The sequence below is a fragment of the Gavia stellata genome, chromosome 4, assembly GCF_030936135.1.
Source record: "Gavia stellata isolate bGavSte3 chromosome 4, bGavSte3.hap2, whole genome shotgun sequence".
NCBI lineage: Eukaryota > Metazoa > Chordata > Aves > Gaviiformes > Gaviidae > Gavia > Gavia stellata.
Window position 1 is genome coordinate 1,865,841 of NC_082597.1, and position 23,519 is coordinate 1,889,359.

Genomic DNA, 23,519 nt, shown 5'->3' on the forward strand with positions numbered 1-23,519 from the left:
ACAGCGACGCGCAGGCGCCGCGATCGATTGCTCAGCCTTCACAACAACGGCGTTCTGGCTGCGGCCTTCCCCCACCTACCAAGAAGCCCGCGTTTCATAGGCTGCCGCTGCAGAAGCCCGTCGCTGATTGGTCAGCGGCGGGGGAGGAGGGGGAGGGGGCGCCGCTGTCTGTCGCCTGGGCTCGCCCTGAGGAGGAGCGGACGGGGCCATGTCGGCGGCGGACGGTGCCCGGGAGGGCGTCAGGGAGGGCTCGGGCGGCGCAGCGGGTGGCGGCGGCGGCCTCCTCAACCGCTTCGTGCAGCTGCCGGGCAGGCCGCGCTCGACGGGTGAGTGGCGGCCGATTCCGGGCGGGGGGGGTGTGACACCGTCCTCAAGGCCCCGGGGGGTCGGGCACCGGGGCACCCCCGTCCCCGCGGCCCTGAGGGGACCGGTACCCCGCAGTCGCGGGTCGGGGGTCATCTCCGTCCCCGGGACATTTAGGGCGGCCTAGGGTGCCCCATGGACCGGGGATGGGGGGTTCACCCTGTCCCCAAGGCCCGGGGGTGGTGTGGGGAGGGCCGGGATGTTCCCGTCCCAACGGCCCCGGGATATGGGGACCCACAGTCGCGGATGGGGGTGGTCACCCGTTAGGCTATTGAAGGGGACCCACAGTCTCAGAGGGCGGGGGGCAACCGCTCTCCTACGACCCTAGGGGATGGTGGCTCTTCTCTCCCCCTCCCAGCGGTCTCAGTGTGTTGGGGGATGCTTGGATGCCCGACACGGGTGGTTCATCCCCATCCCCGTGGACACGGGGTGTGGGGGGGCCAGGGTACCCCACGGTCCCTGTTGGAGGTCAACGCCATCTCGGTGACCCTGGGATCCTGGATGGGCTTGAGCTAACCCATAGTGGCACCCCCACCCCCCAATTCTAATGTATCAGGTTTTTGGGGTGGGTTCCCCCACAGTCCTGGGAGGGGTGAGTCTGGGATGGGGGGATCCAGGCTACCAGAGGGCCCTTGGATGAGATGTCAGTCCAATCCTGTGCTCTGGGAATGATGGTTCTTCCTCTTTTCCATCTTCCTTCCAGTAGTGTTGGTATGTGGCAGGGGTGCCCCATGGTCTCTGGATGTGTGGGTCACCCCACCCCAACAGCCCCAGGATATTAGGGGGAGAAGGCCGAGGTTACCCCATAATTGCAGGATTGGGGAGATCACCCCTATCCCAACAGTTCTGTGATACTGGAAGGGATGTGGGGCACCCCATGGTTCTGTGATGGGGTGGGGCGGGTATTCCCAGCTGGTTTGGGGTATCCCCCCCTCCTTATTTCCATAGCACCTCCTGCCCTCAAGAGCCACATGGTGCTGGGGTGCTGCCACCCAGGAGGTGGGTACCCCAGGCTCAGGGCATCCTTTTCTGCCCTGGCTGCCCCTGCCCCCCACCACTCAGATCCCTCATTGGGGGGGGGTGTGAAGCCCTTTGCTGCCTCGGGGGTAGGAGCCTGTGTTCCGCATGCCTGGAGCACCAACAGCCATGCCTGGAGCACCAACAGCAGCTGGGAACAGGCTTTCAGACGAGGGTCCATGTTTCCATCCCTGTGAAACCTGCCACGATCTGGATCTGCAGCAAGGACGTCTTCGAGCCTTGTGCAAGATCGCTGTGAATTTGCTAAGTGGCTTCATATCTTCTATTTTTGGGCAAATTCTCAAATGTGTTTCCTTCCTTCTGTGATAAGGGCCTTTTTTGGAAACACAATTATCTTCACATTCCTGAATTTTAATTGTTGACTTGCGCTAAAAGGCAGTGCATCCTCCTGACACGGTCGTAATGATCCCGCTTTTGGCTATGGATTATGTCCTGATGTGGAATCCTGCCCTCCACCACCTGCAGAGGGGCAGATGCTGCAGCCCTGGGGACAAACTACCCCCATTCAGCTCAGCCTTAGCACTTAAGTCCAGCCTTAACAAACCGAAAGCCAGCTGTCAATCTTGCTAAAAAACTACCTGATGGAAAAATCCCCTTTGAGTCGATTGCTGGAGTTTTTTCCCCGTTTGACACCTGTTAATGTCCTATTTATAGAGCTCCAGCAGCAGCCCTTACATAACCATTGAGCTAGAGAGAGCGGAATATTTTTTTCCCCCTCCTTCCACTTCCTCCAACCAGGTTTGTTTTCTTACCTCCTAATTCTCTTTCAGAGTTTCCAGGAGGCGTTCCTTCGTTTTCCCCCCACCATTCAATGCCCTTGACTCCTTCCATAAAGCATGCTGTCTCATTTTAATCCCATTTTTATAAGTAATTACTGTCCTGAAAGCATGCAAAGAGCTTATAGCACGCTTTGGCATTGGATGTGTTCGCTACATCCTTCCCTGCAGAGCTCTTTTGCTCCTGCTAAGCCGTATGTCGTTTGAAGTAGATCTGGGCTCTCTCTTGGTTAAACACGAGAGCATATGCATTTATTTAGGTGCTGCTTTTGTCACATTCTCCTTTTCCACCTACTTGTAGAAGAGACTTAACTTTTGTCACCTTTTTCATTCTGGAGAATTTCATTTGCATGAGGAAATGATTACAAAAGGTAAGCAGGCAGGTAGCAGGAGCTGGTGCCAGGGTTGTGCTGCTCTGTTTGCTTTCTCAAGCGGAGTATTTCTATCGAGGGTTTCTCAATAGGGGCATTTCTCAAGCAGTGTCTACAAAAGAGTCTCGTTGATGGCTTTACAGCTCAAAAAAAAAAAAGCAATTTGTGTTTTTGCTGCCTCGTGATGGGTAAAATTGTGTGTTGGATAAGGGAAAGGAAGGAACTATTTTTAGGTGTTTGTAAGCTTTAGAAAGATCAAAAATGTCAAATATAGGTGGTGTGTGGTTTGCTCTTCTCCTCGTTGGAAATCTTCCTGTCCACATTTAAATGTTTTCAGCATTTTCATCAGACTCTTGGGCTTAAGTGGATAGAAACAATCTGGACACCTAAATATATCTTTGCCTCTCCCATGCTCAGCATTCATGCTCTTGTCTTGAGCTATAATTTTCCCAGTATACCAGTCACAGTAGGCTTTTTTCTGTGGAGAGGTTCAAAGTTTCTAGTATGTGTTTCAAAAAAATACAACAGCAAACCCAAATATCCTGAACCCCTTTGTGTCATGTGGGAGAGCAAGTCTGAAGCCAAATCGGATCCTGGGCTGCATCTGCAGGGACATTACTAACAGAGAGAGAGAGAGAGAGAGAGATGAGATCATCCTGCATTTGTCAGCGTTTGTCAGGCTGCCCCTGGGGTCTTGTGTCCAGTTCTGGTCCCCACAAGTCAAGAAAGACGTGGACAGACTGGAGAGGGCCCAAAGGTGATGGTCGAAGGGCTGGAGAACTTGCCCTATGAGGAAAGGCTGCAGGAGTTAGGTCTGTCCTCCCTGGAGACGAGAAGGCTCAGCGGGGACCTCATCACGGTTTTCCAGTACTTAAAGGGTGGCTGCAAAGAGGATGGAGGCTGTCTTTTTTCAAGGAGCTATATGGAGAAGACAAGGGGCAATGGGTGCAAGTTGCTCCAGGAGAGGTTTCATCTCATCTTAAGAAAGATATTTTTTAAAGTGAGGACAGTCATTCACTGGAACAACCTACTCAGAGACATGGTAGAGTCCCTGTTGCTGAAAGGTTTCCAGATGCGGCTGGAGAGGGTGCTGAATAATCTCATCTCAGCTCCCTTTCCCATGAGAGGTTGGACCAGATGATCTTTCCAGGTCCCTTCCAAGCCGGTTCTGTGGTTCTCATTTTCCAGAGTTCCTTTATTTTTCTTTTACGTTTAGAAAACAACCCAAGGAACACTCAGTTTTAGAGTGTAAATAATTCTGGGGCAAATGTTTCCTCTTTTGCTCTTGTTTCTCAGTAAGGACAGTTCACTTGTAAGGACTCCTTAATTTTTTCTCCGCTCTGGGATGCTGTCTTGTGTATTACAAGCCTGTTCCTGTTTTACTAATGATGGGAAATACCAAGAGTCAATTGCACGCTTGTAGAAATGTTTGAAATACGCTATTGCTACAAAAAGGTTTGAAAACAAAAGCCTCTGAAAAGCAGGATGAAGAAGCAGACCCGTTCTGGACATCGATCCAAACCTGAAGGCTCTTCACGGCTGGATGTGAGAATGATCGTTCTCCTAGAAACGCTGCTTTAGAGAATTCAAATATTTGAAAGGCTCTTGGCCAGTGGCCTCTGGTTTGTGTTTGGCATCCTTGGTTAGATCCTCTGGCCTCTCCCAGCTGCCCTCAGCCCCGGGCAGAGTCATTGTTCAGGCGTTGGGGACCCAGGCACAGCTGCTTTCTCTCTTGGGTATTTTTCAGGCGTGGGCAGCCTGCCACGGAAAGGAGCTCTGTGATCTGGAGAGGTTGAACGCAGCTGGATGAACGAACAGGTTTTAAACCTTGTTCTCGGCGATGCATTCACATCCTGCTTATCCAAACGTTTGTAAGGGACTCTAATTACATGAGTTACAAACTTATTTTGTCTGGCCGGTATGAAAAAGATGAAGCTTTGAAGACTGGAGTCAAAGTCAATATTGACTTGTCTTGTTCTCCCTCCCAAGAGCTAGCAGCGCTTTGGCTTCAGCCCTTGACCTAAATGTCCTTCAGAAGTCTTGCAGAAATCATGAATGGAAAGGGAGATATTGAAACCTGCTATTCTGGGTGTTGAAAAACTAGGTAGGAGGGATAATAACAGTGATACCATCTTTATTGCTTCTTAAGGCTTTCTAAAGAGGATGCGCACACACACCTTAGCTATTCACCGCTCGTATGTTACTTTGAAAAGATGGGAACCAAAAGCCACGCTGTATTTGTTAGCTTTACATCCTGTAGTTATTTAGTTTTTATTTCCAAAAAAAGTGCTTGAAATAGAAATTATATTGCTAGTAGTAACGCCAATAATGTTGCGGCGTAATATACGCCACGTGATATGGACTTGCACTGGGATTAGTAGGATTGAAGATCACAGATCGATGGAAAGAGCCAGTGTGTTTGGGGCAAGTCTTGCGAGCAGAAGACCCTACAGGCTGATAACAGGACAAAGTCGCTGCGTTGTGGTTCGGCGCCCGTGCCATTTGTTTTCCTGTTAGCCCGACAGGAAGAACTTTTTTAAGAAACTCAAAAAGAGGAAACAGACAATAGGCAGCAGACCTGCCTAAACTTTATGGAAGCAGAAGGAAGCAAAACTCTGAGGCCAAAGCATCTCGCCGTAGGAGCCGGAGGGTATAAAGGACCTGTGCAAAACTAGTCTGTCCTTCTAAATGAAGAACAACCCAGGAATCATAGCGAGGACTTGGCAGCTGTTGTCCTTTCACCCTCTGTGCTGTACGTAGCTGATCCTGGCTGGATCACTTGGATATACTTGGTTCTTGTGGGTATGAGCAGCCAGAACCAGCTTATTTAAGTACTTTGTAAAATAAAATCACCCTCCCCTTCCGCAAGATCTCACATTGAGTTTTGTTGCACTGATTTTTTGCACCCTTTACTTTGCAAATGACCCTCCAGTGGATATCGTGATTAAAATAGGTTGAGAAAAAAGGGAGCTTGTAAAGGGTGGTGCTGGGGTTGCTGTTCTGGGAGGTGTTTGAGGCTACACCTGGATATCTGTTGGTTATGCTCCAGGAATAAATAAAACCCTGCTTTGTTCCAGGTGATCTGGAGGAGAAGGAAAGAAGGGCTTGATTTAAAATACTTCAGCATAGTCTTCAAATCCCAATTTGAGCTGCACATAAAATGAAGAGGATTCACGGCTGTACCTGCAGTTAGTTTTCATCAGTAAATATGAAAATAGCAAATAGTCCTGTAGTTCTAGGAGGAACACTTCTCTAGGTGCGAGTCTTTAACCAGAACGAAAATTCAGAGTATTAAAGCCACCGGTGCTTTAATGCCAGCCCAGGAATCTGATTTTTCATTCTTGCAATCTCTTTTGGCTGAGTTTTCCTATTGTAGCCTGGCAGAATGAGATCCTTGCTTTTATTTCGCTGCCAGCCCCAAATGTTTAAACTGAACGAGGTCTTCAACATTGATCTGTTTCAGCCTACCTGATGTGCATGGCAACCTCTAGTCCATCACATTACAGAAGAAAAATTATACAGTTTTGTTCAAGGAATGAACTGGGAGCTTGCACAGCGTTAGCTAGTGAGTGCTACGACGAGAGCTTGAATCTGGATGCTTTCTCTCTATGCCATGGGACGGCTGCCTTCCCTTGCTCTGTCTTGTTGTATAATATTGCTCAAGGAACTACAGGTTGAACAGCACTTAATCTTTAATTTTGCAAAGCAGAATCACTTGGCCGAAGTGTGCAATCACCTCAGTAGATCTGCTCTTTATCCTGCCTGCAGTCTTGAACGTGCGTTGGAGACGAAAGCATAGCTGTCACACTGTGTGTTGTGAACGCTGATAGCTGTTGCTCGGATAAGTTTTGGTAAATTTGTGCGTTAATTGGTGACCTGGCATTGTATTGTGCAGTGTGGTTGAGGTGATGCTCTAAACAGCTAGCTTAAAAAGGGTGTATACTGTTGGTTGTAAACATTTGGATGGCCATCGTGAACTTATGGTTGAACTGCCGTTGTCTTAATAAATGGTGTTTTGTGTGTTTGAAGCAAATTTCATCTAGCAATAGGAATCTGTAAGCTTTTATGTGCCATTGTTTCCTAATTTTCAAATATTTAAAGAACTTTGAGGCTTGATGTGTTGTTAAAAAATACGCTGCGCATGTGAAGTGTTTTTTCCAAATGCATCTTGGTTGGAAAAAACCCAAAATGTTTGCTTGTCCTTGAGATTTAGAAAGATTGGCAACTTTTGTTGGATAAACTTCTTTTCTGAAGGTTAGAAGGCAAGTGTTTCTTCTGACCTTGAATCCCACCTGCATGTGGAAACCCTGAACTCGAGACCAGTTGTCCTTTTTAACTCAGGTCGCCTGTGTGAGATGATGTTGAGCGTGTACATCATCTGGGAGGCTGATACTGCGTGAATACATTTCACTGATTCCCCTGAGTGCCCAGGAAGGTTTGTTTTACAGGGGAAAAAAACTGCACTGAGCAACTGCCTCCCTGCAGCACCAGACTCTGAGCTTCCAGATGCCAGAGTATCCCCTGGCTGCATCTGCTGCTTTTCCTTTGCTTTTTGGCTGCTTTAATGCGAGCTGGACAAAAGGGAAATGAAAAAACAAGGATTTGCTGCTTCTATGGAGAAAGCCACGTGCTATAAGGAAAATACGGATTCTTGGGGCTGGATGTGACTGCAAGATTTCAGTGAAACCTTTCACATTGGCCTTTAATTATTGTTTTTGGCTTTGAGGATTGTTCCCTGTGTATTCTGAACGGAATAGACAGTTCTCCCTAATTTTTGTTGCCTTTATCTTACGTGCTTTCCTTTTTGTGAACGGCAATGTCTTTGAATAGCCAAATGAGCAAGCAATAAAATGGTTGCATGAAACAAGCAAGCAGTACGTGGAAAAACAAATCATAAATGCTTTGGCTGCTGCATCGTTAGGATCTTTCTGTAATTCAGTGACTTGGGATGGGGCAAGCAGCGTGTCAAAATATTATAATTCTGCTCCAATTTCAGATGGGTCTTTAGCGATCCTTTAAGGCTGAAAGAATAAAGAGGCAAAACTTTAAAATCGACACCTGCGGCTTGGAATCTGCTCATCTCCCTGTGCAAAAGGGTATTTTTTGCACCCTTGGCAAGCAACAGCACGTGGCAGAGTTTAGAAATGAGGCATCCTGAAGCTGGAAAGTCGTCGCAGTTGCAGCTCCAAGGCAGTAACCCACAGGGAAGGGGGATGTGTTTGCAAGAGGAGTATGTTTATTTAGTACTCCTCCTGCCATTTCTGCTAGCTACAGCCAAATCTGTTTCCGGTAGCTGTGGTGGCAAAAGAGCTTGACCTGTTTCCATTTCCAGAGCTGCCTTTTAAGCGTGAGGTTAGCAGTTTTAGTTCCCTCATCTTTTTTGCTCCCAAAGGATCTAGGAATCATTTTTTCTGCTGCAGGTTGCTTGGGCTACTGCTCAGCCTCATACCTGGCCCTGGCGAGGGATGTTATGGGGGTCATTCTTCTCTTCCTCTCTGCTTACAGGTTTCTGAGCAGACGGTGGGACAGCCCAGACCCTTGGCCTCTTCCTTCCGCGGCTGGTTAGGAAAGGGAGGCAGCGGTTGTGGATTTGCCACCTCAGGAGAACAGCACTGCATTGGTTTGCTGGGAACTGATAACAAGGCATGGTAGTGATTAGGGAAAATTCCCTTAAGAAGAAAAATTAAATTCTGCAGAACCTGATGGCATAGGCAGACCTCTGCCAAGAGCTCCTCATTGATTAATAGATTTATTTGGTTTTTCTCTGGCAGCATGGTCGTGATAAGAAAAAGGATGGTTTCACGCAGGCTGTCAAAACAACTTCATATTTAACTCTTTCATTGTTTATTTTTATTTTTAAGAAATTAATTCAACTAATTAGACCTTTTTTCCCCTCTTGTTTAAAAAAAAAAAAAGGCCAGCTGGCTAGCTTATTAGCTCGAATAGCAGGTACTCCCCTCTTGTTTAACCTAGCCAGTGAGATGATGCAAGCATTTTTTTTCCTGCAGTTATGAAAGGGAGGATAATCGAATGGAAAGAAAACGCCTTTGTTCTTTGAGACTTGTCTTTTTGCTGCTCTGTTTGAGGCACCTCTCGCCTTACGTTTGTGCTGCGTGTGATTCAGTGCAACCACTTGGTACTTTGCAGTTTAATTTTCTTCTTCTAGAACTTTATTATAGAGCTATTGAAAAGCAGTAGAGAAATCCAGTAGACTTGAGCATAGCTGTTGACACCTGCTGTGGTTCTGGGCATGCTGGTAGCATTTAATCTGCTCTGTAACTTCAAGTAATCTGCTGATGCCAAGGGATTCTTGTGTTGGTTTTTTTTCTCCAGGCCTTCCATGGATTTCTGTAGCTGTCAAGGCCCAGAGTTGGAATTTAATAAACTTTTTTTAAGCTTGTGTTAGTCAGGATAGGAACAGTATTTATGGACCAGCAGGTGCAATTCGGCTTCATCCTCCTGTAAGAGGGACATTTTGAATGGGAGTCTTGTTGGATACCATTCAGGACCGTTACGCTTTCTCCTCCAAAATAAAGGGGTTCTTTAAATTTTCTTAATGACATCTCTGTTTTCTCCTCCCTCTCGCCCCAGATCGATTCTGTATTCAGAGTTTTTGGAGAGGTAGGAAACAAATGTCTCGTGCATCGGTTGCTGTGCCGCGTCATATCAGGAAACTTGGGAGCAGATATTCATGCCACCTTTTTGCTTACTCTCCTGTTCTAATAATACCTTTTGCGGGAGAGGTATTCAATTAGGAATCCACTTTAACAAAGTCAGTCTGGGCCATCTGAGCAGCTCCCTCTGAAGTCACTCAATGAATCACTTGAAAAGGGTGAATTTTAACTGGGTGTTAACAGGTCAGGGCATAGCCAGCAAGCAAGTTTCTATCAGGTAGCTTAGTCCTAAATTAGGACTTTCCTTAATTATGTCCTTGTCACGACGTTTCAGCTTCATTCTGTTTGTGGAGCTTCTTATTCTCTGAAAGTTTTATTGTTCCCATTTCTGCCCTCAGGACCAAGGAAGAGGAGTCTCTTTGTGAATGCACCTTCCTATCCTTCCTTCTTGCTTTGCTTTGGAGTCTTAAACTGGGAAAGGAAGTACTTTCCAAATGATATTCGTCCACTTTCAAGCTATTTTCTATAACTAGCTTTACGACCTCTTTCCCACAGACCTGTCTTGACTCGGTACATCGTGCTGCTCGTTCCATGTCCGGCATCAAAGTATTCATAGCGGGGCCCAGTGACTTGCAGCTTTTCTCGGTGATGGTGCCTTGCTGTGTTTCGCTTAGTGTTTGGCGCTTCTTTAATCTGTGGCAGGTTCAGCTCTGGGGGAGATAGGCTTTGCTAACTAGGGGAGGAAGTTAGCAAACCCTCGGGTGTTTCCATCTTCCTGCACCGTCTAAAGTTTGCACTTGTGTAATAGGCTCGTTGCGCGCTGCTGATGCTGGAGCAAAAACAGATCCAAAACTTGCATGAAGAATTTCAGTAGGAGACGTGAATCATCTGATAAAACATAATTAAATGGAAATGCAGTTCTTTAGTGGAGGTGCAAGTCATAGAGCTTGTCTGCTGAAGAAACTAATCTGAATTAACTCTTAAATACATTCAACTTTTACAGGTCTCTTCTTTAAAAAGACATAACTAGAGGAATCGTCTCCTAAGACTTTCTTCTAAAGTGAATTAAGGTCACTTCAATTCTGAATAGAAGAGTCTGGTGACAATTTAACTCAGTTTAACGTTGTTCAGTTCATTGATGCATTTGCAAGTGTGCTTGCACAGGTGACTCAGAAGATGTGTTGGATAATTTGTTTCCGTGTTTTATGGGTAGATATGTCATCTTCTCTGGGCCTCTGCGTGCGGGAGGATCTAGTCCCTTGAGACAAAGGGGTTAGTGAGGAGCGAAACTTAAAACCAGCAGGCTGGAAATGTGAAGCATTTGGAGAGAAGTCAGTGCTTACATGTGGAGCACGATGTTGAGCAAACGCAGCTGGTGTCTGCTTGAATAGCGCAGAAAATCTGTTATTCTCGAGCAGAGCAAAATGAAATTGGTTGTTTGTAGCTACAGGGGTTGGCCCTGAGCTTTTGGAAACGTTGCTCTGATTGGCAATTCCAGCCCTCCTTTTCCTGGGAGTCACCGCTGCATAGCAGGCACAGCAGGAGGAAGCATTTCAGCCGCTCTTATCCGTGGTTTGGTGTTCAACCTAACACTGAGAACAGTGGATTTCCCCTGAGCAGCTGAGTTGTGAATGCAGGACCAGGGACAGGCGTCATTTCTCCTCATAGCTCTGCCATGAGGATCCCTAGCTTCTGACAAAGGACAGTTACTGAGTGAGTGTTTAATTGAAAAATTAGTTCCTGTAGTGCACAGAGCCCTTTGAGTTGTTGGCGAGAGTGGCAGGAATGGGCAGGGAACTTGCGGCAGATGTGGTTTGCAGCAGGAACGGCTGCATGGGAAGGGTGGTCCTTTCAGACCATCTCGGTTGGGTACTTGCAAGTATCTGTTTGACACCAGCTCCAGCTTCTGATGCCCTTTCTGCGTCTTGAAAATATCTTGAAAAAAATCATCTTTTAAAGATAGGAGATGGGTTTCTAGGTAGATGGGAAGAGGTGAAACCAGCTGGGCTGTGTATGGGCTTAATGTACCCATCTTGCTGTCTTGAGGACTTGCATGCATCAAACATTGATCCCTTTCTGTTGAAACTCAACTGTTCTGGGGCTTTATGGCAAAGTCAGGTGTCTTCCCTTTTTAATTTTGAGAGGTGAATGGCAGAGAAGGCCTCCTTGGTTTTGTTTTTTAAGTTATTTTCTTTGAATTATGCCTCTTACTCTATAGTCTGTTGACTTTATATAAAACTCAGCATTATTATCCTCTCTTCCCTCTGGAAAATTCTTACGGCAAGTGTTATAACTAGAGGGAAATAGGATCTATAGTTACTGTAATATTTGAACTCCTAATTCCCTAACACCTTTCAAATTCAGTGGGTGATTGAATTAAATCCTCACTCCCCTGCAAAATGCATGCATCAGTGCTCCCAGTCTTCGCTGGAATTAAGGTCCCATTTCAGTTCTCTCAGGTCTTTTTGGAGACCTTCAGGGCAAACAAAGAAGAAGAAACAAGCAGGATGAGCTCCCTTTGGCAGAGTGCAGACACGCGAGCCCTTCGCTAGGATATCCTCTATAGGCTGCAGAGAGGCATGGGCACTTCTCAAGCACGATTTTGTTTGCAGATACTCAAGATCAGATGAATTGCCCTGTCGAAGCATCTCCAGTTATAAGAGTCTGAACAAGTGCCTTGATTGTAAATACCTTTATTGTCAATGTGTTCACTTAAAAATGAATCAATCTCTTTGGATAGTTTCAGAGTTTAAAATAAAAACCCCCAAAGGGATGGGTGTTTCTCTTTCTCTTTGTGAATCACCTCTAAAGCATATAATATTTGTTTAACAGTTTAGTCCAGAACTGAGGCCAGTAGCTTCCTGGCCGCCGCTATTAGTACATGTAATATCCACCCCTCCTGTGCGCTAATGTCCCTGCCACACCGGGTGCCTGATGGCACTGCGCTGTCTCAGTAGCCAGGCCAAAGACTACAGATTTTTCCATTAATTCCTTAACTTTCTTCCCCTCTCTTTCAGCCAGTGCTTATTAGTTTTCTAAGTGGGGATTGCTGCGAGACACAATTATTACTGGAAACAACCCAAACCTGTCAAAACTTAGCCACAAGGAGTTTGTCTGAACCCTGTAGAGCAGCTTAATTTTGGACAAGAGTTGGAGCTTAAAGGAGCAGCAAATGGGGAACATGATTAAGCAAAGCTGCTTGTGCTGAGTTAAAATTCATTATTCAGTCTGGACAAATTGTTTGTTTCACCTTTCCTGTAGGAAAGATGCTTGATGCCTCATTTGTTATTGCTCAGTGCATCTGATTCACTGCTGATAACTGTAACAGGCTCTAAGAAGAAAACACGATGGGTCCTAATTAGACGCTTCACTGGGTCCTGTTTCATCCTAAAAGTCAGTCAAAGAGCTGTGAGAGCAGATGGGTGGTGAAGATTGCTGGTTTGTTTGGGTGAGGGGTCTTCGGGCATCTTCTTTTGATGGTTTTTTTGGTTTGCTTTTTATTGTCAACTGAACCAAAGTGAGCCTGTCTTGAGGTGCAACAAGCAGAGGATGTACTTGAGGGAGTGATGGTTACGCGTTGAAATTGTATATTTTAGGGGATGATTATGTATCCTCCTTCTCAAGATGAAGCTTAGAGTTAGTCTCACCAAAACACTGTTGTATTGCATAGAAAAAAATGATTTTTGAAGCCTTTCTCGTTTAGTCAGCTTGAGAAGTTCTATACGTGTCTCACAACCAGCTCCTTCGATCAGGGACCTGATCGTTTTCTATTCCTTTCATCTTTCTCATTCACTATGTGGTCCTGTGTCTCGTTGAAGAAAAACATCCACCTCTGGCACTTTGCTTGGCTCTTGCTGTGCATCAAATTCGAGCAAGCTTGGAATTACTTTTTCATCACTTGTCAGCTAAGACTTCAATTGCTGTTATCCAACAAGAATATTTCTGGTTAGATTTTCCTGGACCAAATTGGTCTTTTTGCCTGTTCCAGTTGAGGTCTGAGCTTGAATTGTCCTCCCCGCTTTTATTTCCATCGGCTTTTAGGGAAGAGGGTGGATAGGCAGAGGGCTTCCTTTTGGGAAGGGCTGCATCTGCCAGTTGTCAAGCTCAACCTGTAGGATCTCAGATGGGTTCCCTGCTGCGCTCCCTCCCAGTGCGAATGCCTTTATCTATGAGCAGATTTTACTTGCTGTATTAGACCTGCATTGCTTAATGTTTGGGAAGCCCAGGGGTGTCCAAGATGAAAGAGCCTTCTTGACATATGAGGTGCCAGGAGCAAAAGAGAAGAAATGGAAAGGTTAGTGTAGGAGGGAGAGCAAATCATTACTTTTCTTCTTTGTTCCCATCAGGCAGCTTTAAATATAAACATTTTGGAACTGTTTCCTAAGTGAAATCTGCCGTACAGAATGTCAGAAGGTGGAATTTGTGAGATATCTCAGAAATAGCTTTTATGGAAGGATTGCCACGTGGAAGGATTGTTGTGCATCAACTTGCAGGCAGGTCTGCTTAGGCAAGTGTGGTCCAGGGGCTAGAGTGGATATGAATGAGATAGTGACACACAGAGGCTCTCCCCATTCCTGCTCAGAGAAGTGGATCTGTCATTACAGAGCCGTTTCCTCCTGGCTGCAGACGTGCTTCCCTATGGCTAAACACCAGCCGCTCTTGTTGGAGGACCACCCGAGTGGATGCAGTCTCGACCTTCGGACACAAGCTCAGCTCCTCTGCTAACATTTCACTGAAGCTGTTTTACCTTCTCATTTTGCTGTAGGCTATAGGTCTCCACCAGCAAGAAGTGGCCATCGTTGCGTGGCAGATAATGCCAACTTGTATGTGTTTGGAGGCTACAATCCTGACTACGATGAGTCTGGTGGGCCAGAGAATGAAGACTACCCACTCTTCAGGGAACTCTGGCGGTACAACTTTGCTACAGACACCTGGCATCAAATGGGCACTGAAGGCTACATGCCCAGGGAACTAGCCTCCATGTCACGTACGTATGGAAATTCAATTCCTATGCGCCTACTCCTGAAGCTATTTTAATCGGTGTCCCGGGTGGAATGCAAAACCGGGCAAGAACTGGGAAATCTGGATCCTGTTTCCAACTCTTCTGCAAGTAGGCCTTGAGTTTGGGTTGGTTTTGTGATTTTTCTTTCTCCTTCTGCTCGGGTTGAGGCAGAGGGAAAGAAAAAATTTCAAATGCAAGAGGTAGTCTTCAGGTATTTAGCTTGATAGTTGCAAGGCACCTGCACTTTCAGCAGCTAGGTGCTCAGTGCAATCAGACATCTCAAAGCATCCAAAAATAGATTCTTTGTTCACTAGTCATTTTTAAAAGTAGGCCTTTGGTTACCATGGCTTTAGCTTGCATTCTTTCTCTTTTAGAGCATTTCAAAGCCATAAATGCATAGTGTGAATTGTAGGGTGTTTGAACAATATTGAACACTCGCTGCCTACTGTCTCCAGAGCAGAGAGTCGTTCTGTTTTACTGCGTCTCACAGCAACAAGTATCTCTCCTCTGTCTCTCTCTCCTAGTTGTATTGCATGGCAATAACCTGCTTGTGTTCGGGGGCACCGGGATCCCCTTTGGGGAGAGCAACGGCAACGACGTCCACGTCTGCAACGTCAAGTACAAAAGATGGGCTCTGCTCAGCTGCCGAGGAAAGAAACCCAATCGAATCTATGGCCAGGTACGAAGGACACCTCTTGTCAAGGCACTTTGAGTGTGCCTGCGTATGCTGCACTGTGGTGTCCCAGAAGAGGGGCCGGAGCACTGAGATCTCTGCTAGTAACTAGAGTTGTTCTCTGTGTGCATAAGTGCAAGAAAAGGCAGGTATTTATAAAGAAATAGAGCGGTCTTAGTTCTTTGAGATTTCAAAGGAAAGGAATAGTTTTCTTGCTGTTAGAAAAGCGAAAACTTGTTAACTAAATGCCAGATGCAGTTGAATGAAAAGGTATGTCTGATTTAAGGAGTGGTTGGTAGTTTCTGCAGTTGCTCTCTAGCCTCCTCAAAGCCTTTAAAACCCCAAACTATAAATGAAAACTCTTTAGTAGGTCTTATATTAGAATAACGACTTTTAAGACTTCTTATAATGTCCTGAATGAACATGGTGCACAAAAACCTAAATTCACTCTCTTGGGAGGACTGCCAGCTTTTGCTGTGATTTCCAGTAATACTGCCAATGTACTTGTAGTGCAGACATTTATAACCCAACTAATTTCTCATTTAGATGTGCGCCAAACACTCGGGGGAAAGAAAGTAGTCTTCCCCTTGCCCAGTTCAGCTTGAGCTGGCCTTTGGCAAACAGGCAGTTGGGAGCAGAAGGAGCCACATCTCTGCTTCCACCTTGGACCACATCAGGGAATGGTGCCTGCACCACCTTCGCAGTTCCAGTAGGCTGATAGTCCACGTGCTTTGGAATTGTACAGGCTGTCTTCGCTGTTTTGTCTGACTTGCCCACTGTGTTTGGGGCTTTCTCTGTAACGCTTAATCCCACTGGCTATCTGATAGCTGGCTTATAAGATTCTCTGTAACAGTATCTGTATAAGGTCAGTGTGAAAGAGATTCATGGTTAACTGTGCTTTGGTTTGAGCTCCTGGGAGCCGCTGCTGCACAGATCTGTATTGTCTGATGCCTGAAACTCAGCAGCTCTGCTTCTAGGTCCTTATCTTGTGACCATGGAGATACTTTCCATTCCTGCAGACCCACCCCTGTCCATCTTTTGTGTATCGTCCTTGTTTGCCCTTCATGTTCCTCCTGAACATGTCATTTTGTAAGTTGTAGGTAGAGCTTTGCAAGCAGTGTCTTGCTTTGGGAGGGAGGGAATTCTCTCTTACTCAGACACTGATGTCATGTCTCCTTTCTAACTGGTTTCTCTCTGTTACCTTCCAGGCCATGGCCATCATCAATGGCTGTCTCTACGTGTTTGGAGGAACAACTGGTTACATTTACAGTACCGACCTACATAAGCTAGACCTCAACACTAGAGAGTGGATCCAGCTGAAACCTAACAACATGTCCTGTGACATGCCAGAGGAGAGGTGAGAAGCTTGACAGCCTCAGAGAGCTTTTACACTGTGGAATCACCACCTTTACTGCGAGTGAGAAGCTGAGAGAGCGTGGACAGGCTTCTGGGCGCTCTTTGGGCAGTGTTCTTGACTGTGAACCTTGCACAACCAGTGCTCCAGCAGTCTGGCATGCAGGGGGATGTAGGGGTAGGGTGTGAAGCCTCTGCCAGGACACTGATCTGGACCATGTGGTGCCAGAACAGAGCTGGGGACTTGGGGCAGCTGGTGAGTGCTGAGGAGGGGAGGAGGCTCTGGTTGATCCCTGTGTCCTATTCTGTAGCAAGGCATGGAGGAAGGAGGGCAGGGAAATCGATCAGTGACCACCTTAGTGAGAGAAGGGGATGGAGTATTGAGGGCCATCATGGTACTCTGTAAATAATTGTGCATAAGTTCCGTGATGCTCAGCTCTCAGAAAATGCCTTTCAAGCTTCTGGGATGCTGCCTAGATTGCTCATGAAAGCTTCCACATCTTCTGAAAGCTCCCAACCTGAGGGACTGGTACAGCATAGCCAGGCTTGGGGTGTCCACTTAAAGCACTCCAATTTGATAGTGTTTTCCAGAAGGCTTTTGTTGTTGCTCACTTGCACTGATTACTTGCGCTGCTAAACGTCCTTCTCTGCACCTTCAGGTACAGACATGAAATCGCACATGATGGTCAACGGATTTATATCTTGGGAGGTGGAACTTCCTGGACAGCTTATTCCTTAGATAAGGTAAGGCAAGCAGAAACCTTGAGTGCTTGCCTGGGTAGGAGATTTTCTACAGTGAAGTATAACCAGCACAGTGTCTTCATCTGGCTTTGCCTGGAGAGCTTGGTAAAAAAATAGATAACTAGGAGCAGATTGTTCTCCTATTTCTGTAAAACCTGGTGTTGCCACAAACATGTCCTGTTGACTTACAAATGATGAATCTGGTACCCAGTGACCATACCGATCTGCAAAAACCAGCTTCATTTCTGTAGACCTGTTATCAAAGATTGTCATTTAAAAACACTTAAGACATTTTTCTAAATGTTGTATTTGTGCCAAAACAGGAAAGTGCCAAAGGAAGGAATTCCTTGACGTTAAATTCAGATATTGATGTGGTGACTCTTTTCTCGTCTTCTGCCTTAACTGTATGCTTTAATTTCCTTTCTTGTGGTAAACATTTTTCTCCAATACAACTTGGGGAGGGGAGAGTGAATTAATCTTGAACGCTGAAATTATAAACGAGGAGACTTTAAATACTGCTCCGCTTCCAAAAAAGTTGAAACTGCAGCAGTTAACATGACTTTTTTTCTCTCCATTCTCTGCATTTCTTTTCTCCTTACTTGCAGTATGAGTTAGGAGTTTCTAAATACTTTTGAGAACTGGAGGGTGTGGGTTTTAATTGGTCCAGTTTTTTTAAAAGCAATATTCTTTTCTTTAGCTGTGGGGCTTAAATAGCAAAGCCTGAGATGAAAGCTTTAGTAAGCTGGTACGTTTTGAAGGTGATTTTTATACCTGCTTAGTCACTGGCTGTGATTAGCTATTTTTGTTTTTACACTTAATGAAAAAGAGGCGTTATTTATAGTGGCTCCCTGGGTCAGAGTCTGTAACTGCGTCATTCTAGTGCTGGGAGAGCCAGGAGGAACTAATGGCTCCTCTTTGTCCCTTCAGATCCATGCGTACAACCTTGAAACCAACACCTGGGAGGAAATTGCCACAAAACCTCATGAAAAAGTTGGTGAGTCTGGAATTTCCCATGTCTTTCCCTGTAAACCAGAGAGTGGCCAAGAAACTAAGAAACGTGGTTTTCTGGCAGGCTGAGAGCCTTTTTCGTAACCTTGTACAGTATGTGACTTAACACTGGCTTTGAGGTCCTGCTTGTTCAGAGCTTTAGCAGTGAGGACTAATCCATCTGAAGCATATTTAGCAGTCTGGCTTCTCTCCCTCCCTGGGTGGGAAAGATGATAGTGGCTGGCTCTCCTCCCAGAAGAAGATACTCATCATCTCTGCTCCCTCTGAGGGATCACGTGCTGGCCTGGTTAGCAGCGGGGGTTTCCCTGAAACCTTGTAGGCCCTCCGCTGCTGCTTTTCACCAAGCCAGAGGTGAGAGCTGTAATCTGTGGGGAATGGGATTCTGGCACATTTCTTCCTTCCCTGGAGAGCAAGTAGGAGTTAAACCTGAAACAGCCGGCTTCTAAATTAGGGATGTTATACCTGTGATTGTAGGAAAGCAGAAACCCCTTATAAATGAAACAAGCGACTCCTATCCATGATTATATGTTGAGACAGAATCACCACTTGCCCATGCACTTTAAAGCAACTATAGTTTACACTTTTTTTTTAATTCTCCTCAGGCTTCCCAGCAGCCAGAAGATGTCATAGCTGCGTTCAGATAAAAAATGGTAAGATCTGCCTCTTGAAAATTGGTGTGTCTTATACAACCTAGCACTGACAAGCCCATCCTTCTAGCCTGAGAAATGCTGGCCTCCAATACATGTTTGAGAGAACTGCAGGGCACACATGTCTTTTCTGGAAGAGGATTTCTTTCTCGTTAACAGGCCTTAAGCTGCCCAGCTGGCACCGCTCTTCACATGAGGGATCTTGCTGCTGTAGGCAGATTTACTTCTGCACTGCAGAGTACTGTCATTCTCTGGAATTCTGCAGTATTTTATGCAACACCTAAATCACCTTTGGACATGTGGCCACTTCAGTGTAAAATATTATGTATTTTAGCCACAAGTGTCCATGGTACTTTGCAACTTACTGGTTGCAAGCTCGTGAACGGGTATGAATGATGCTACTGCTACAGCTCGGTGACTAACCTGTTAGCTTTACAGTCCGCTGTGAAAAACAAAGTGGGGCCAAGTCCTGGAAGCTGAGTTCTTTAGAGGCAAGATTGTTCAGGGATTTCTTTGATAGTGGGCCCTTTTCATGGTGTTGTAAATCCGAGATGCTCATATGGAGTGGATTATGAGGCAGCAGCAGAGTTAGCACCCGAGTCTCTCCATTCTCTAGTAAAGTGTGGGCCATTTTATATGTTAGGAGCTGCGCAGAGCTTAGTAGAGCCTTTTGTTCTTCACTTTGATCCTCCAAATGTTCTTGCGGTAAATCACTTGCACGGCTCTGTTTGAGGCACAGCTTAGAGAGGGCTCTGCATGTGAAGTCTGTGTTCAGTTACCCACAGTTTTGAATGGTAGAGTGTTCCTTCAACTAGATTTGGGCCTCTCCCGTAGCCTTGTTGTCCTCCAAGAACACATTCCACAAAACTTGATAAAAACCAAATTGCTCATAATGGACTGAAGAAACAGTTACAATATTGATCCTTCTTTTCAAAACTCTTCAGATTGATTACTGAATGCTGTATGTTAAAGGGTGCTGAGCCATGCAGAAGAGTGATACACCAAATTATATTTCTTAGGAGTGCTAATTGTGCCAATAAAAGTAAGGCAGGAGCTGGGAGATGCTTGCAGTCACCTTCATGAGCAGTATTTTGCTGCAGTGCAAGCCTCTTGAGTTGAGAACTTGGGCAAAGCAAGGAGCAAGGACCTGCCTCTGGCACACAGCAGGCCTGAGAGCTGGGGCTGCTCCCTGTGGGTTTAAAACCACTAGAATCTGGTCAAATACAGGTGCCTGTGAATTCAGGTAAGTGAGAGCTTAATACAGATTCTTAAAGCGGGAGTTGTACTGCACTCCTGCTTCTCAACGGCATTTAGACCTGAATCTGTCATGGCGGGGTTGGGATCATGGGCAGGCTGGGAAGTGGGCACGAGCTGGCAACATGTGCTTGCAGCCCAGAAAGCCAACTGTATCCGGGGCTGCATTACAAGAAATGCGTCCAGCAGGTCGAGGGAGGTGATTCTGCCCTTCTGCTCTGCTCTGGTGAGACCCCACCTGCAGTACTGCATCCAGCTCTGGGGTCCTCAGCACAGGAAAGACGTGGACCTGTTGGAGCAGGTCCAGAGGAGGGCCACAAAAACGATCAGAGGGCTGGAACACCTCTGCTCTGAGGACAGGCTGAGAGAGTTGGGGTTGTTCAGCCTGGAGAAGAGAAGGCTCCATGAAACCTTATGGTGGCCTTTCAATATATAAAGGAGGCTAAAGAGAAAGACAGAGAGAGGCTTTTTACCAAGGCCTGTAGTGACAGGACAAGGGGCAGTGGTTTTAAACTGAAAGAGGGTAGTTTTAGATTGGGCATAAGGAAGAAATGTTTTACGATGAGAGCGGTGAGACGGTGGAGCAGGTTGCCCAGAGAAGGTGTGGATGCCCCATCACTGGAAATGTTCAAGGTCAGATTGGACGGGGCTTTGAGCAACCTGATCGAGTTGAAGATGTCCCTGCCAATGGCAGGGGGGTTGGACTAGATGGTCTTTAAAGGCCCCTTCCAACCCAAACCATTCTGTGATTCTGTAAGTGGCCTCTGTGATTATGAACAGAGTGCTGGGACTGATTTGGGAGGTACTGTGAGCTTGTGTTGAGGGTAAAATAAATGTTGATCCTAAAACTGTTTTGGAAAGATAATCGCTGACTTCAGTCACTGCATGTTCTGCAGTTGCTGGATGAAGGATGTCTGGGCCTGTTAGGCACCGTGGGTTTCGTCTTTTACAGATGTGTTCGTTTGTGGAGGCTATAACGGAGAAGTGATTCTGGGAGACGTTTGGAAGCTGAATCTGCAAACTTTCCAGTGGGTCAAGCTCCCAGCTGCCATGCCGGAACCAGTGTATTTTCACTGTGCTGCTGTCACACCAGTAAGTGACTCATTTCTTTCCTACGTAGCTGAAGTTCAAGCTGTTCGTCCAAGCACTCTGACGTTTGTGTGGGCTGCTAATAGAGCTGAACTGATGTTACCAAGGAGGTGACCTCCACTGGGTGCGGTATCTTGATGGAGGCTGAGGGCTGGTGTGAGGTCACCACACTGACTCATTTTACTCCTGTTGCTGTTTGAGGAGCGATAGCACTCAGTATGTTCTGCTTTCTAAAAGCAGCAATGCGGAATTTTAGCTTTCAAACTGCATCAGCTCTAAGGAGTAATTCCATGTGTGAACAGCAGTTCCTGTTTGCAACAGGAAAAAAAAAGCACAAATACTCCCCCAAGTAAACTGGTTTTAGCCTACTGAAAACAGCCTGGGTTGAAAGATTAGCAGATGAGCAGCCCTCTTTGGAAACCACTGCTAACGGGAAGGTTGATATTGCTAGAGCTTTTTGCTGTAACTAGAAGCTTAGAGACCTGTGGTAGATAAGCAGCAGGCAGCAAGAAATTAATTTAGCTGTGGCTTCAGCCTCCTTCAGCTGATCATCACCTTAGGGTAGCGTGTGAGGACAGAGATCGCATTCTTTGGTTATAAGAGCAGGTGTCACCTAGTTTGGAGATCATTATAAATGCAACTCTTTCTGGGAAACTGTAGGGCTGATAAAGGTTTCCCAGGCAGCTTGGTGACTGCAGGTGGGTGCCTGGGCAGCAGGAATGCCTCTTCTTTTCCTGTATACTGAAGAAATGCCACTCTCAAAATAGGCCAGCAGCTGAGCTTTTCCCATCTCTCCATGTTCATGTGATTCCTGGAGCCAGGGTTATGCTGAGCCAGCAGATGGAATGCAGCATGTCTTTGTATGGTGCGGATTTAGTTTTTAAAAAATACATTCTTTTTAGCTGAAACCTAAGTATGGTTCTATACTAATTTATTAACACTTTGCCCCACTCCTAAAATTGTTTTCTTGGGGTAGGATTCACCTAAAATACAGAGCAAAGCACTCTAAGCTAGCAGATACATGGTTTAGGATGAGATATATGTGTCCCTCAGCAGTGTGATTTCCTCCCCTTGGCTATGAGAGGAGCCAGGGGTGACTGGCTCAGGCAGTGACATTTCTGTTACCGGCACGTAAAGATGTGTGAGATGAATCTCACTCCGTGATTCTCCAGCTGGGAATCTGGACAGTCAAATCCAGGTTTTTCCTGGCAGTATCACTCCTCGGCACCTTCTGGTGTGCCAGTTTGGTTTGTGCCCCGTGTAACTCCCCTCTCCCCCTTTTCCCATCTAGGCCGGTTGCATGTATGTTCACGGAGGGGTGGTCAACATCCACGAAAACAAACGGACTGGCTCTCTGTTTAAAATGTGGCTGGTGGTACCCAGCCTGCTGGAACTGTCGTGGGAGAAGCTCCTGGAATATTTCCCTCATCTAGCAACTCTCTCCAGATCTCAGCTTTTGCACCTTGGACTGACGCAGGGACTCGTTGAGCGACTAAAATGAGAACATCTCGTGCTTCTGTCCAAGACACACTACGTTCAAGAAGCCCCCTCCCGCCCCCTATTTATGGATACCGTGGATGGTCTTGCTAAGAACATGGAGGAACTCGCTCAACGCCTTACTCAGCAAATACATTGATGCCTTTCTAGAAATTTTTAAGTTGTTGAAAATCCACTTTTTATTTATGGATCTCTAAATTACACCATTAATCAAAAATATTCTCTGGGACTAATCCATAACATCCAGCCATCAAACTGTCATCAGCACATGCTTGCAACTTAATTGGGGAGGGTGGGGAGCTTAGCGAATGTCTGAGCCTGTGCTTACACGTGGCACATTTAACTTAGTATTTTCACAAGATGTAGCTAACAGAGGACATGCAATGCAGAACAACAGCTGACCTGTTCTTTTGCTTTGGATGACACTCATACCCCTAACTCCCAGCTGAGCTCTCCCTCTCTAAAACTGAGAATTCCTTCTGCTTGAAGGCTTTGCATGTGTTTCATGGGCATGTTCCCATCTCTTTGAGCTTCGGAAGACGGCTGGAACGTTGCACGGGGCAGTGAGCGAAGCTTTGCCTGTGCAGCTTTTCTGGTGCAGTGTTGCAGTGATTTGAAACACCCCGTGTCTCTGTTCCTCACCTTTTCATATTGAAAGGTTTGCTTGGAAGACTGGTTAAAAGTTGCCACTTAATGGACTACTGTGTAGTTTACTCGGGGTGGTGAGGGGAGGGAAAAAGTTTTGCTGAATCTTTTTTAACCTTTTCTGCACACATTGCACTCTGAACAAGCTAACTGCAAAAACTCACCCCGTAGATTTCAGAGCTGTCTTTTAACCTGCAGTGTGTTGTACCCAGTGCTTGGGTGTGAGCCACCCATGCCAACTCAGTCCTGGTTATCAGCATCTGACTCTAATGTGTACCTGTAAGCTTTTTGTTTTCCTTCCTCCCACACATCACATGTTGGCCTTTTTTCTAGTTAGCTTCATGTTCCTCTGGGGGTAGGGCATGTTATTGCTGCGTGTGGTTTTAATGTGGATCCTTGGAACTCATGGATCACTCATCCCAGGAAACACAGCATCAAAAAAAGGGGA

General features: G+C 46.2%; 1 protein-coding gene across 1 annotated transcript; it reads left to right on the top strand.

The window, feature by feature from the left end:
* Nucleotides 1-208: 208 nt before the first annotated feature.
* Nucleotides 209-23,120, top strand: KLHDC10 (kelch domain containing 10). The gene is made up of 9 exons (XM_059816593.1): nt 209-326; nt 13,928-14,149; nt 14,689-14,843; nt 16,046-16,194; nt 16,850-16,934; nt 17,859-17,925; nt 18,542-18,589; nt 20,793-20,932; nt 22,221-23,120. The coding sequence occupies exons 1-9, from the start codon at nt 209-211 to the stop codon at nt 22,428-22,430; spliced, it is 1,194 nt and encodes a 397-aa protein (XP_059672576.1). The 3' UTR covers nt 22,431-23,120.
* The last annotated feature ends 399 nt before the right edge of the window (nt 23,121-23,519 follow it).